At 37.7% G+C, this 15,758-nt stretch overlaps 1 protein-coding gene across 3 annotated transcripts in view; it reads left to right on the top strand.

The window, feature by feature from the left end:
* The window catches only part of LRP6 (LDL receptor related protein 6), a 172,197-nt gene extending 157,576 nt beyond the window's left edge, over positions 1 to 14,621 (top strand). For all 3 annotated transcript variants that reach the window (XM_001501298.5, XM_070269915.1, XM_070269914.1), the window contains 4 exons: positions 3,776 to 4,006; positions 5,534 to 5,670; positions 6,339 to 6,436; positions 9,095 to 14,621. In XM_001501298.5, the coding sequence (XP_001501348.1) occupies positions 3,776 to 4,006; positions 5,534 to 5,670; positions 6,339 to 6,436; positions 9,095 to 9,389 (761 nt within the window). In that variant the 3' untranslated portion in view covers positions 9,390 to 14,621. The remainder of the gene's footprint in view (positions 1 to 3,775; positions 4,007 to 5,533; positions 5,671 to 6,338; positions 6,437 to 9,094) is intronic.
* Positions 14,622 to 15,758: the final 1,137 nt, after the last annotated feature.

Raw genomic sequence — 15,758 nt, 5'->3', positions numbered from 1 at the left:
ATGATTTGTACCAAGGATTTTCTTTATATTTTGCTTTTAATTCCTTAAAGATAGCAGTTTTCTTGTGCACAAAAATCTTCACAGAAACATTTAGTAAAGCATCAGAAAAGATAAATATTATTTTGCCACAGCTAAAGTTAAGACAGTCTCAAACAGTTTAGTGACATGGAAATTAATCAGTGTTCTGAATTTGAGAGTTTCTGAATGTTAGTCCATGTTTAAAGTCGCCCCCTTTTTTTGGACATATTTCCACCAGTCTCTCAGTGAGTTGAAGAGCTGCCTTAAAATGCAGCCTGAGGATACTTTGGCCACCATGTACCCCTGTGCCGAGAGACCCTACACCTAGTAGCCTATAGTTTCTTCAAAGTTTATAACTATTGACCAATGCCCTAACGTAAAATATATCCCAAACTGATAAACTTAGTTTTGACTAGAATTCAGCATAAGCCAGGTCTACCCTGTCAAAACTGGTTTAATGAATTTAGATAAAACTCATTTAAAAACTCTTGTATCTTTTTTTTTTTTTTTAAAGATTTTAATTTTTCCTTTTTCTCCCCAAAGCCCCCTGGTACATAGTTGTGTATTCTTCGTTGTGGGTTCTTCTAGTTGTGGCATGTGGGACGCTGCCTCAGCGTGGTCTGATGAGCAGTGCCGTGTCCGCGCCCAGGATTCGAACTAACGAAACACTGGGCCGCCTGCAGCGGAGCGCGCAAACTTCACCACTCGGCCACGGGGCCAGCCCCAAAAACTCTTGTATCTTAATGAAGACTTTAACCTAGTATTTTTACAAAATTCAAATGGGATACACACTAAGACTTTAGAATCTGTTTATTTGTTCAACAAGCATTTACTGAATACCTGCTATGTGCTGAGGATACATGGTACCTGTACCAAGTTTCTCAAAGTCCTCCATGGTTGAGGTAGTAGTAAGAATTGGGATTTTATTTATTTTATTTTTAATTTTAATTTTAATTTATTTTTGAGGAAGATTAGCCTTGAGCTAACTACTGCCAATCCTCCTCTTTTTGCTGAGGACGACTGGCCCTGAGCTAACATCCATGCCTGTCTTCCTCTGCTTTATACGTGGGACGCCTACCACAGCATGGCTTTTGCCAAGCGGTGCCATGTCCGCACCCGGGATCCGAACCGGTGAACGCTGGGCTGCCGAGAAGTGGAACATGTGAACTTAACTGCTCCCCCACTGGGCTGGCCCCAAGAATTGGGATTTTAAACCCAGACTGAGATGGATTGAATTCTAGCTCCATCTCTTACCAGCAAATTATTTGTTCTTGTTAAACCTTAGTTTCTTTGTCTTTAAAATGAAGGTAATAATATTTAGCCTGGTAGTTGTGAGAAAATTAAATGATTTAATGTATAATATATAAAACATATAGCCTGACTCATAGTAGGTACTTTTGATAAAGAAGTGTGATAAATGACATCCAGTGTGCTATAATAGAGATCTATAAAAGTAGTAGCACGAAGGAGAGAGTGGTCACATCTTCAGAAATGAAGATGAGGTTCAGTCAAAGAAAATTTCTTAGAAAAATGGTGCTTAAGATTTGATGTTGATCAGCGAATAGCATTAATTATGCAGGTAAGTAGAGAGATTGCATTCCATACAGAGGGAATATCTTGTTCAAAAGCAGAGTCAAACAGGCACCTTTGGGCAACTACATGTAAATAGGACTGCCAAAATATAGGCTATGTCTTGAGGGATGTCAGCAAGAGGTAACATGTAAAGCTAAGATCATGGAGGACTTTGCTTTTCTTCCGAAAAGCCTTGACAATATTCCAGAATAATGGAAAGTCATTGAAAAACTTAAGGAAAGGACGGGCATGGCCCCATAATTGTGAAAGCTGTAAAGCAGATAGATTGGAGGTGATAAGATTATAGGCAGGAAAATCTGTTAGATTGGTTGCTTTCAAACTTTTGTGACCAGATCAAGAGGAATGCAGTGATGTGGATGCATATGTAAAGATACAGAAGTGCCATACAACAGTATTTACCCATATTATGTATTGCGTTCTGAAGTTTTCTGTTTTAAAATGCTGATTGCAGCCCACTAAATTGTTTCCATCACCTAATGACTTGCAGCCTATAATTTAAAAATGCTTAGGAGGCTTTTGTAGTTCAGACAGAAGATGAAGATCTAAATCAAGAGGAGCAGTGGCGGTGGAAAGGAGAGGATAGATTTCAGAAATAAAATTAAAAGAGATTACCAAACCCTTAGATACAATTGATCAGTTTAGGTTAACTCACAGGCACCTCACTGAGTGACTGTAGTCATTAACTAGAGTATGTAGCAGGGACTGAAAACTGAAATACCATTCCATATCTTGGCTGCAGATGTAATGTTTGACTGATACAGGTTTTTTATTTATCTCTGTTTTATACAGAGAATAATCAGAGTAAAACTAAGAGAGTGGTATTTCGGAAGGACATTGGTTGGACATTTTTGAGAAGAAAACAAGAGCCAGCGGTATTGAATATATAGAGAGGTCAAGGAGTTGAAGAATTTATTGAATATGGCAAATGGGAGAACTTTGACCTTTGCCCAGCTAGTGTTTCAGTGTGGTGGTGAGGATAGAAGCCTGATTTCAGTGAGTTAACATGTGACCCACAGATTAAGAATTGGAATTAGTGAGTGTAAGCTATTCTTTCTTGAAGCTTGGCATTAGAAAGGAATGCCAAGGCACTGAAAAGGAATGAGAAAGATGGAATGGTTGCTCATAAGGACTAACGAGAGTCTGTGCCTCGGAATCCATAGACGAAATATGTGACTGGCAGCCCTTACATGTTATGTAACTTAGTGATGTCATTTTCTCTCATTTCTTTCATTTAATCTGTCAGAGGGTGAGTTTAGCTACGTGGATGGGAGATTTGAGGTAAGATGAAGCAGAAGGAAGGTTTTTAAAGGGTCTTCAATTGTGAGATTAAGTCTGACTGTTCAGAATGGAACAATTTTCCCTCTAAATAGAATAGTAATGCTCAAGTTTGATGAGCCCTTTTGCTATTTCCCTCTGCCTCTAATAGTGATACTCTCCTCTTCTAAAGCCTCAAATAGCTCAGGGATCCTGTGAAGGTAGATGCCATGGGCGCTGTCTTCTTCTCGTTCTCTAATGCTCTGGCCTTATTCTTCTGGCCTATCTTCTAACTCAGATATCAGAGACCTTATGTTCCTTGCTCTAAGGCAACTAGACTCACCTCAAAGGCAGCAGCATATTGGGCCTGAGAGCTAATGCTCATCTTTAGCTTCTAATTTCCCTTCACCAGGCCTAAATGTCATTTATCAAACCTAAAATCAAGCTCAGGGCTGCTTTTGGTGCCTTCACCATTCCAGGTAAAACATTTGATGACTTTTCTAGGTCCATCCCTTCTGGTCCTAAAATTTTCTCTGAAATTCCAAAATAACCTTGTTGATTTTTATGATTCTGCATATGAATGAAGTAGGATAGATTTTATCTATGTATGTATTTAAAGCTTCTTAATGATGAAATCTGTAATGCACTTAACATCTTTGTTTATATCAATTTACAATTATACTTCTCATCGTATTCTTTTATTTCTGTCTTCACTTAGGATAGTTCGTTTTCATTCCTAATGATGGCATTTATCCATATATCCATGGGGCATGGTGTATACATGTTCATAAAAAAGAAAAATATTTGTCTTCATTAGGCTCATGTTCTGCTCGCTAGCCCTCTTTTCAATTACTATTTTGAATCTACAATTGTTTTTCCATTATATAACTGTACTGCATTCTCATTTTAGATCCAACTGAGGAGCCAGCACCACAGGCCACCAATACAGTTGGTTCAGTTATTGGAGTAATTGTCACCATTTTTGTGTCTGGAACCATATACTTTATCTGCCAGAGGATGTTGTGTCCACGTATGAAGGGAGATGGAGAAACCATGACTAATGACTATGTAGTTCACGGACCAGCTTCTGTTCCCCTTGGTTATGTGCCACACCCCAGTTCTTTGTCAGGATCTCTTCCAGGTGAGTTAAGACTGATCCATTGAGAATCAAGTCTTGGGTCCTGGCAAGATTACCAAGTTTCCATTATGGAAACAAGATACTTCCTAGAATCTATTTCAAACTAAACTACTTAGAGTTTAAAAAATTGTAAGAACAAATATTCTCTTTTACTTTGAGCACCTTCTCTATACACAAAAGACCTTAAGTATGGTTTGGTAGAAATTGCCAAAAGATGTAAAGCAAACACATACAGAAGCATTTATGTATATACCGCATATACCGCATTTCTGAGTGCACTCCACTGAAAGTGAGTCAGCTAGTCATTTGGTGAAAAGAGTCATAAACCACACATGCTTTAGATTCACTACCAGGGACCTGAGTACTGCTGAGCCCAGGAATTTAAGGAGGCCAAAATATAGATAACGACTCCTTTTCATCAAATAAGATTTGGAAATATCTTGGTGATAGGGAGGGTTATATTCTTTTTTTTTTAAAGATTTTATTTTACCTTTTTCTCCCCAAAGCCCCCCGGTACATAGTTTTGTACTTTAGTTGTGGGTCCTTCCAGCTGTGGCATGTGGGATGCCACCTCAGCATGGCCTGTTGAGCAGTGCCCTGTCCGTGCCCAGGATTCCAACCGGTGAAACGCTGGGCTGCCGAAGCGGAGCATGCGAACTTAACCACTCAGCCATGGGGCCGGCTCCGGGAGGGTTATGTTCTTATGTTTTCTCCTAACTGTAGGTGATGACGGTGGGCCTAGGGTTTGTTTAGGCATAGACAAGTAGCCCGAAGTTCTATACTTGGGTGGAGTGTAGTGCTCTGGGGAAGTACAACTTTCTTTTGAATGCTTTCTTGTGCCCTTAGTGAAAAGAAGCCTTTCTTTTATTGAATATAGAAAAGGAGTACCAGGCAAAAGCCCTCTGAAAATGAGAACGTATTTTAGGTTTAACTCTAAGTAAACAGACGTGGTTTTTAAACTGTTAATGATAATGATTCCTTGCTGCCATTCCTATTTTCAACTAGTGGAATTTGGGGAGTCACTGGAAAAAACAGAATTTCTTCTTTCGCATTGGTGGTTATAGTTCCAACAACATTTGCATCCAGTAGATGAAGAAATAATTTCCGTACATTGTGTTTATATCCTTAAAAATGAGTTTAGTTTCCTTATGAGCAAATTATTGTTTAGTCTACCCTGCTTCACAACCTCCACTCTCCATAGTCCTTTCTTCCTCAAATCCTCTAAGAGGTTGAAAAACCTCTCATTTTGAGGAGCTGTGCTTTCATCCTGGGGAGGGAAGGGATAGGAGCTGTTCTTGGCTTTGTTCTAGGCCAGCCCTCAATGGAAGTGTTCATTTCTGGAGAACATGCATTTCCCTTCTCCTTGAAAATTGAAAGTATTTTCAATTATTATTAGGAAAAGAGGGCATAAATTGTTTTAAAATCAAACTGTTTGACTATAGGTATTTATAATCCTAGTTTTGAATAAAATTATTTCATGCATTTTTATTGGTCTTATTCATCTTCAGTATTTATCCTCTTTCATTTTAGGAATGTCTCGAGGTAAATCAATGATCAGCTCGCTCAGTATCATGGGAGGAAGCAGTGGACCCCCTTATGATCGCGCTCATGTCACAGGAGCATCATCAAGTAGTTCTTCAAGCACCAAAGGCACTTACTTTCCTGCAGTAAGAGTCTGTTTTCCTTTGTTTCACTTTGAATGCTAAGATAAATAGGATCTTAGATTTGTAACTCATTTAAATGTAGGTATGCAGCAATGGGAGTGTAAAATGATTTTTAGTATAGAATTTAGGCATATAAATATGGCTCAAAGAAGGATTTACCACCGCCATACAAGCACTTACAAATCTTTAAGTTTATTGTGTAGTTACCAGCATATTTGGAAGAACTGGACATTAATTTCATATTTCAGGTAAAAGTAGAACTACTAAATAGTACCTTCTGAGAGGCTTAGGACCTTCATTCCATGACCTCCCCAAAGAGGAACCATACCTGGTACTTCTCCTATGTTGGTAATTTTTCTTTAAGCATTCATAATTTTAAGAAATCAGAACCCAGCTGTGCTGAACTTAAACCAGTGACTTACAGATTATTGATTTCCTTCTCATCACCTTGCACTGTTTAGCCATGATGAAATTGTGTCTTGGGGAGTGGAGAGCCACAATCCTAAAGTACTAGTTGAAGTCAGTTCTTGGGAAAAGAAAGATTGTGCTAATAATGTAATGGAGAGGAATATGAACAGAGATGAAGGAAGAGAAGTTCAAATAAAGTCTAATAGTCTCTGTCTAGGATAGACTATTGATATTTTAATAATTTAAATTATTTGTCTGTTTAGATTTTGAACCCTCCGCCATCCCCAGCTACAGAACGATCACATTACACTATGGAATTTGGTTATTCTTCAAACAGTCCTTCTACTCATAGGTCCTACAGGTAATACACATCCTCCTCTAACATGTTGGTAGTCCCATAAGATTTGTACCATATAGTCTAGGTGTGTAGTAAACTATACCATCTAGGTATATGTAAGTACCCTCTAGGATGTTCGCACAATGACGAAATCGCCTAGCAATTCATTTCTCAGAACGTATCCCCATCATTAAGCAACACATGGTTGTAAGTTAAAGTACGTATTAGAAGGAAGAAGTATTCTAGTTGTGGGCTTGCTGTAGCCCCGAATGAGTAGACAATGGTCACCGAGAGAAAATAGGCATCTTATCTTGGTAATGCTGACATTGCCCCTACAACAAATCTTTTTCTTTCAGGGCATTATACATTTCTTTAAAGAGAGCCACAAATGCCCGCTTTTAGAGTAATAAAGTAGAACCTCCAGTGCTTTGGCAGTATTCTAAGGAAAAGCTTCCCACCTGAGTGACGGGTTTTAAAGTAGGTTACTCTCAGGTTAAGTTTGATTGATAGTCTAAGAATGGAATCCTCAGATCAGACTATGGTTCAGAGAGTTGTGAGAGCTCTAAAACAGCAGGGATATTGAGAACACAGAATTTGAGGGAAGCTTAAGTTCAGCCCTTGCTCGCATATGTTATTACAATCTGGAATGTAAGATTTCTCATATAGTTGCATGGAATAAATCATGACTCAATAAAATAAATGAAATGAGTTTGTAAGCCAAAAGGGAGAAATTATGCCTTTGTGCTGATTTGTGAGCCTGTAGAGCATATTGAGCAGGTTAAGTACTAGTGTGTCATCCTTACTCTTCCATCTTGTTTGCAAGGCCGGCAGAGGATCAACAGCTTGATATCCTCTATCTAAGCACGTAGTGTCTGCTGTTTATTGCTTTCCCTCAGGTGCCTATTGTCTTCTAGTTAAGATGTTCCCAGCATTCCAGTCAGATTGCCCTTACATAACCTTACATATGTATAGAAATCAAGGGGAAACTGTTGATAGTATCTTATTCCTATCTCTCATTTCAGTTTATAGATAGGACTGTTTGCGACAGGCTTTACTCTGAACTGATTGTTTTTATGTTTTATTGTAAATGTTGCTTTCCTTGTAACAAGTTGTTCTAAAAAGCCAAAATAGAAAGTCAGAAACCTGAAAATTGAAAAAACAAAAGGAAAGACCTAAAATTGTATTTTAAAAAAATTAATTTCTTTAAATAAAATACTGATTAAAATAAACATAATTGCATTAAAAACAATTCTCGTTTGACCATTTGCCACATCTCAAATTAAGCCCAGTTTGTTTCTTTTGAGCAGACTTTTTATTTCGTAAGATTTTTGTCTAAACTGGAACTTAAAACAATTTCCTTTCTTTCTTTCCTGGGTTTTTTTTTTTCTCTCTGTGAAAATGGAAGTGTTGGGCCTTTTAAATGTTGAGCCAAGAAGGTTCACCAAGGCTCAGCACTTGACTGGACAGAAAGATAAGACCTAAAAAATACTAGGACATCCTGTCAGTGTTGTTAGTAAGAGTGCTTGAGAACCTGCTCAGCAGGTCAGGTAGCATTTGGTCTTCTGGCAGCCATTTCTTTTGAGGCGAGCCCTAAGTGATATCAAATGGCTTGTGTCCTGGGATGTTATCTTGTGGCGCTCTCTATCACCGGGTATTCTATGACTTGTTCCTTCAGTTTAACTTGCTCTTGCCCCTCCCTTGCAGTCACTTTGTTTGATGAGAAATCATATGACTAAATCTTGATTGGCATAAATATGAAATCAGATCAACTTTACCATATTTAGAATATAAATGGTATAAGAAGTTACAGATAGAAGTAGAAATGATAGAAAAACCAGCACTTTGTTAGCTCTTATTTTCACTAGTGCGTTCCTTTCTTTCCAGTGAATGCCTTTTTCTTTAGTTAGCGATGTTCAAACTTGATTAACAGCTGCAGATTATTTGAAAAGATAGATAAACATGTATAAGAAATAAATTAGGTCTCTGGAATACTTGTTAGAATTTATCATTTTCATGTTCAGTTAAAGCTGCTCTTACGCTATGATGCTTGTCTGGACACAAGGAATCAAAACTCTTTCCCTCAAACCACAGTGGTTCCCCTTGCTGATAGTAAAGGAGTGGGACAGGTAGGCTCTCTGCCACAGTTCAGCTGGGCTGTACAGTATTTGAGTTTTAGAGAGATCAAAGTCTTCAGACATCATTAAATTATTCATCAGGTAAATTATAGAGCGGTTAAAGAATGTCGAGGGAATGCTAACGTGTTTGAGTAGTGTAAAATATGCAAAGACCTATTCTTCTCACAGACCACAGAATGGCAAAAATTCATGAGGTCCACTCCATAGACTAAATGCAAAATGTGTAACTGAGACATTTTCCAATTACTCTGTGATGCAGTTTAGCTTAAAGGTATAAGAGCACCTCCAGGGGCTAAATTGAGTTCACCTCTGCATTCCCATCGTATCCATTTTTAATTGCCTCTAATCACATTGTATTTGCAAATATAAAATATCTTCCTCCTCCAGTCTGCCATTGAAAATTGCCTCTTGGTCTGTGCAAATTTAAATTGTAATAGCTTATCTTCAAGGTGAAGTTCACATCTAATACCTTTGTATTTATTCTGATAGGGAAAACCACTTTTCTGTAAAACTAAATTTGCTTCTCTTGCTTTTCTTCCTGTACCAGTTACAGACCCTACAGTTACCGGCACTTTGCACCCCCCACCACACCCTGCAGCACAGATGTCTGTGACAGTGACTATGCTCCCAGCCGGAGAATGACCTCAGTGGCAACAGCCAAGGGCTACACTAGTGACTTGAACTATGACTCAGAGCCTGTGCCCCCACCTCCCACACCCCGAAGCCAATACTTGTCGGCAGAAGAGAACTATGAAAGCTGCCCACCCTCTCCGTACACAGAGAGGAGCTACTCTCACCATCTCTACCCACCGCCCCCTTCTCCGTGTACAGACTCCTCCTGAGGAGGGGCCCTCCTCCTCTGACTGCCTCCAACGCGAAAATGTAAATACACATGTGGTTGAGATCTGGAGGGGGGGAGGGAGCTATTAGAGAAGGATGAGGCAGACCATGTACAGTTAAAAATTATAAATGGGGTAGGGAATACTGGAGATATTTGTACAGAAGAAAAGGATATTTATATATTTTCTTAAAACAGCAGATTTGCTGCTTGTGCCATAAAAATTTGTATAAAAAATAAATTTGTACTAAAAATTTTATTTTTGCAAACTAAATACACAAAGCATGCCTTAAACCCAGTGAAGTGACTGAGTACAAAGGAAACAGGAATAATAAAGGCATCACTGACCAGGAATGTCTGGGCTTTATTGATACCAAAAAAAAAAAGAAGCAATTAAGTTCATCTTAGAACAGCAAACCATAGATACTTGGAAGTAGCCAAATACTCTTCGTGTTAACTAAGATATGAGGGCCAACAAGTTTAAGAAATCATTAAAGAAAAAAAAGAAATTAATACTAACTTTGGATAAAGGGCTTTGTTTTCTCTAGGAAGCCAACAATTTTAGCAAGGAAAATTAATATTTATAAAAATCCATTCTGGGCGTCACTGTTGTAGGAGAGATCAGCTGTCTGGTAAGATTCTGTGGGGCATTTCTGTCCCTACCTTAGAACCCACACCTCATCAAGAAGTAATTTTTTCTCTAGGTGTTTCACCTTGCTTCCTCCCTCAGCAGCTTTGTAGGCCATTTTGCCAAGATATCATGATTTATTCAAAGCTTTTTATCTGAGGAGTGATTAAATGGAATTTTCGAAATTAAAGTTTCATTTTACTATTTCTACTAGCTCCATTCCCCAGTAGGCTTAGCTCTTCAATTTGACTGCTGTTTTTGCGTAATGATCAAAGGTTAGACATATTATTGCTCCTCTTTACTTCTAAGATTGTTTTAATGCTCATTAAAGTGTTACAGCATTTTACAACACATGTAGACAGTGTTTAAAAATTACAAATTTAACCATTGTGTTTTTATTGTAAATTAATCATATATCCTTGCAGTACTTTCAGCATATAATATCACAGTATGAAATCATTTTTATATATATATTTTTTCTAATAAAACATTTAAATATGTTCCGGTTAGAGACAATCTATTTAAAAAGAGAATTTTTTGTTATCATTAGGTTTTCCCTTTATTAACTGTTTGTGACATTTTCATGTTCTTTAGGCCAATTTTTCTCTGAATGATATCTACATACATACCTCTTCTAATGTGTGACGTGAGTTTAATATCTTTCTGTTACCTAATGTGAATGTTAGATTGTTTTCAAATTATCCACAAATTATTCTTATAATCACCTCTTATATATTTTTATGTGTGTTCTCTCTTATCCTATTATGGATTAAGATGATTTAACAAATTTGACAATGTGGGTTAAGTGAGAAGGCAAACTATTAACTTCTCAGTTGTCAGAACTTGGGTGGAGGGGAATAATGGAAGGCTCTTCTGTAACCTGACCCGACCTGCACCTGCACAGTACTGGGGCTGCTACATCTTCAGCTATTAGGGCTGACCTGTGGAATGATTCTAGCACTGCTCTGCCACCTTGCCGGAAGTTAGTTTCCTACTTTTTACGTGTTTCCAGCACTTCTCTGCTAAAATTGAATGTTTTTTTAAACTAATGTATTTTTACCTTAACAGATGTTGGTGAGTTATTAAACGATTGTTTTTCTTTTTGTTTTGATTCTGTCTTGTTGAGGCCTCTCTAGATTTCAGGGCCCAAGAGAAAACAATGAAAGAAAAGATTCCTAATTTTGGTAGGGTTGAAGTAAATTTTTAAGCAGTTAAAAAATACCTAAGTAAACTTTTTAAAGAGAAAAAATGTGGTTTCAGAATAGTGCTTCGACTGTTGGGGATACCTTATACGAATCAGGTGCACTTGATTTTGCATATAAATAAATGATGATCCATCAGTGTCTTGCATTTCAGTCAGACGAGCGTTAATTCTTCCTGTTGATGGGACAAAGTGCTCACAGTCTAACAAAATGGACATTGAAGTTGCATTTGGTGACACACAGGGGCACTCAATGCTTAAATGAAGATAGAAAGGTTAGCAATAACTGGGTATCAATTAGAATTTGAGAATTCTATATGTTTACATTTTTTAATGTGCATCTTTATCTGGTGGGCTTCCCATGTGGAAACTTGCACTATAATGAACTAAGAAGAATATTGCCTTGTTATATCTCAGTCCAAGTGCTTGTACTGCGATGGCAATGGCCTCTTCTTGCAAAATACTAATTTGTGTGCCAATTTGTTTGAAATTATTTGAAGGCAGTCAGCTTAATCTCAGAATCCTCTTTCTGGGGTAGTTGAGATGGATTCTCAATGTTTTTGAAAGTACCTTTAAATGAGAGAGTTGTCAAAATTGGGGAAAGATTTACTGGCCCTCAGATTACATGGACAGTTAAGCTTAAGCAAACTACCTTGACTATTAAACACAAGAGCTTTAATTGGAAAACCTGAGGATAAAAAATAAACGTATAGGAAGACAGATCAAGGGAAAAGTGAAAAAGGTTGAAGGAGAAAAGTGAAAAGATTCATTGTCCATGGGGGAAAAATGAGTAAAAGTTCATTAGATTCCTTAAATACAAAAGTGTGTATTTTGAATACATCTTAAAGTATACCCACTTACTGATGTGATTAAAATTATCTGAGAAATGAACTTCAGCACAGCGTACTTCCAATGCACTGTAGTAAGCTATTCTGCGTTGAAGTGGTCTTTCATAACTCTGAACTTTTATATCTTTGAACTTAGCTCCCGCAGAGCCCTGGGCTTATAGAACAGTGGCCCAAGAGGTTTTGCTGCATAAAGCAGGTAATAGCATAGTCACAAGATAAAAACAGAGTAAAGGGAGAGAATTTTCTGAGTATTAATGTTTCTTTCATGAAATTGTATTATGCCTTTGACACTTGCTTGCCACTCTTCTATACTAGCATATCATGAGATGTCTGTTTAGTAGAAATTGTTATTTTAATTTTAATATAAAAATACTTGGTGAATATCGAGAAATATCTGACCCTTTAATAAGTTTGAGACAACTATTCTACAGGGATGATATGTATTTGTAAATGAAGACATGGCAGTCCATTTTCATCTAATATAGGACAATAATTTGGGGGGGGGCTTTGAACAGTAAGATTTTACGATGATTGAGGACTGTATTTGTTCATCATTTAGAAATACTCTAAACTCAATAATTTGTATAAGGCCAACTTATTTGATGTCAAGATATAAAAATAGCCACCAGCTGCATTAGATACCAATTTATTTTGGAAGAACGTCTTTTTGTTCTGCCATTCGGCCCATTAATGAAGAATAAATACTTCAAGTAGACTTAGTAGGTGCAGCTTACCCAGCCGGTTAATCAACTGTGTGTATTTACGTGACCTGATACCAACAATCAGAGTAAAAACTAATTCCTTCTGGTACCGGAGAGGCTTGCCTTAAGCAAGCCTGCTTCTCTGTGATGGATGTGCTGCTGCTGTTTACCTATCTAGTCCAGTGCCTAGATTAGATTCGTAAAAATGTGGCTTTTTAAATAGTTTTCTCTCTTGCAGGGGAAAACTTGCCACTTCATTGATTTGCATGTCATAAGAACTGCATGTTGGTTACCATTACTCATTAACGAGATTCAGAAAAAAAATCTTGGACTTTTCACACCCCAAATGTGTCATACTTTTATTAAGTACAGGGCTTAAGTCTGTATAGTGACATACATAGTATGTCTGGAATTTGGATATGAGTATGTGAATGTCAGTTGACCGACAAATGTTTGGGCATCTGCAAATGAGACTATACACTAAGTGTAGACGTGAACTGAGTCATAAAGAAGTTTATAATCAAGTGTTGTTTAAAACATGTTCTGAAAATTCTTAAACTCGAGAAATTTAATTTTATTTGGTATTCCTTTCATTGTACAAACCTAAAATGAACCAAGAGAAGTAACATGATTTTAGAAAGTACTGGTAGCATATGTGTGGTTTCTGACTTCTTGCCTGGCATCACTTCATAATAGTCTCAAAATTTAGCTTTTGAAATTCTCAAAGTTTTAGAGGATTTGGGACCTAAAGCATAATATTTTGCATTTATAGTTTTTTAAAAAATTTAAATTATCAACATTGTGAATCCATATTCTCAGGATATTTGTTTGACTTGATTCCGCATCTTATTAAACTAAGCCGGGGCCTGGAGGGTGGGGGGTAGATTCTTAGGTTAATCTAGATTACTTAGAATGAAATTACTGACTGTCTTCACCCTCCTTCAGCCCAGGTAAACGTTACTCTTGTTCTTTTTCATAAGCCATCCTTAAACCATTCTTAAGTTTATTGCTAAAAAAAATCATCATGGCTTTACAGATAGAATTATAAACTAAGTGATTTCTTGTACTCAGAAGTGGAGTATAGACCTAACAAAAACTAACTTTTAAATTTCCCACCGTTACTTAGGGTTTGCCCGAAAGTTAACACCAAAGAGTTATAGACAGTGTGCTTGTGCTTAACTGTCCATTTTTTGTTTTAAATCAGATATGAGCAGGGCAGGGAGATATATATATATAACAATGCCTAAGTATGAATGCTAAAAGGAAAATAAAGCAAAGAAGGTCTGATTAAATCTAATGTTACATGAAATTAAGTATCTGGGGTTAGCGAGGAAAACTTGAAAAGAATAAAAGAGGATACCAAGAAGTTAAGCTGGACTAGCCGTATTTGCAAGTGAAGGATCTGGTGCTGCTTTCAGATGTTTATCCTTTGTGTTTTTAAATTTTTTCTTAAGCTTTAATCTTCGTCATTGTCTTAAAGTCAGCTGGTGTTTCTTGTTCATGGACTTTGGTACGATGGTGCTTTGCAAGGATGTATTTATATTTTAATGGCCAACATTTGGTCAGCCCTTGTCCACTATTCACTTCCCTCTTTTTGTAAAATAAGTGCTTTAATTGTAAACTGTATAAAAATACCTTGTATAAATCCCCTTTTTGATTATTACAATAAGCTGAGTTGTAACAAATGAAATGTTGATTTTTATAATAAAACAGTGGAAAAATAAAAGTGTCATTTTTTTCAGCAAGAAATTAAATCAGCTTATTGTGCTTTGCTGTGATATACGACTGGTGTGTTTCAGACACGACAAAACTGACCTTTGTTGTTTGCATTTCAAATAAACTTCAACCTTGGAAGAGAGATTTGAGAAGGGCTGTTGCTTAGTTTCAGTTGTCAATGCTGTGATTGGGAGCAGAGACTAAGGAAAAGAGTTTGTGCTTCAGGGCTGCTCTTGGTTTTAGTAAACTGGAAGGAGTCCCGATGAGGACACTGAGTACCCCCCACCCCCTTACAAATTAGCTTTAAAAATGAACATTGCTTTTCCTGGTGCAGAGCCAATGATAACGATGATACTGAAGGGTAGCAGAATGTACAACCTCAAACTGTGCCACTTTGGCATCTTATTTTGAGCTGTAAACACTTAGAGCAAATGCATAGATTGGCTTTCTCTGAACTGTCCTCTGTCTACCTAAAGACAGATTCTCTGAAAGGAACACAATTGTCATAAATCCTAAATCCCCTCCCTGGGAGATTCATCAACCAGAGAAAATTGACTCATCACAGGAGAGGAGACCGGAAGTGGACACCACAGCCCAGACCAACTTTGTCACAAACTATCATACCTCCCATCTGTCCTTCTAAGGGCCCATTCATCTTTCCTAAAAATCATTTACCCTCCTCTAAGAGGCCTACATCCTCCCTCCTCTTTTCCTATTAAGATTGTAACCGTGGGCCTTGCAGGACCAGTTCAACTGACCACATTTTATCAACAGAGTAATTAAGAAACTGTCTTTCAGAAAATTTGCGACGCCATGTAGCCAGAGCATGTGCAGAAATCTTGACCTGAAATGACCGCATTCTCCTCCCCATACGACAGAAGGACTGGGACATGAGCGGAACTTAAAGGTCAGACTCTTATCAGAAGGGGGGGGGGGGGTCCAACAGTCAGGAGGATCTGGTCTTAAAATTCCTTCCCCACCTCATCATAAATGTTTAGAACCTGACTAGAAAGGCTTGAAGACTGTTTAGAACCTTACCATAAATGCTTGACGCCCACCAATCAAAGCCTGTCCTGCCAGCATTTCGGAATGCCAGCCTGTTCTCCCTAACCTCTTAAATTTTGCCCCAGATCCTGAATCAGGGAGGCAGATCCCAGAGCACATGCCCCCTGTCTCCCTGCAGATCACAGAATAAAGCTGATTTCTTTTCCCAAAAGCTGGTGCCATAATTAACTGGTTGTTTTATGCACATTGGGCAAGAGAACCCCAATTTTGTGCG

Source organism: Equus caballus, chromosome 6 (assembly GCF_041296265.1).
Source record: "Equus caballus isolate H_3958 breed thoroughbred chromosome 6, TB-T2T, whole genome shotgun sequence".
Taxonomy (NCBI): Eukaryota; Metazoa; Chordata; class Mammalia; order Perissodactyla; family Equidae; genus Equus; species Equus caballus.
This window is presented reverse-complemented; position numbering and strand designations above follow the sequence as displayed.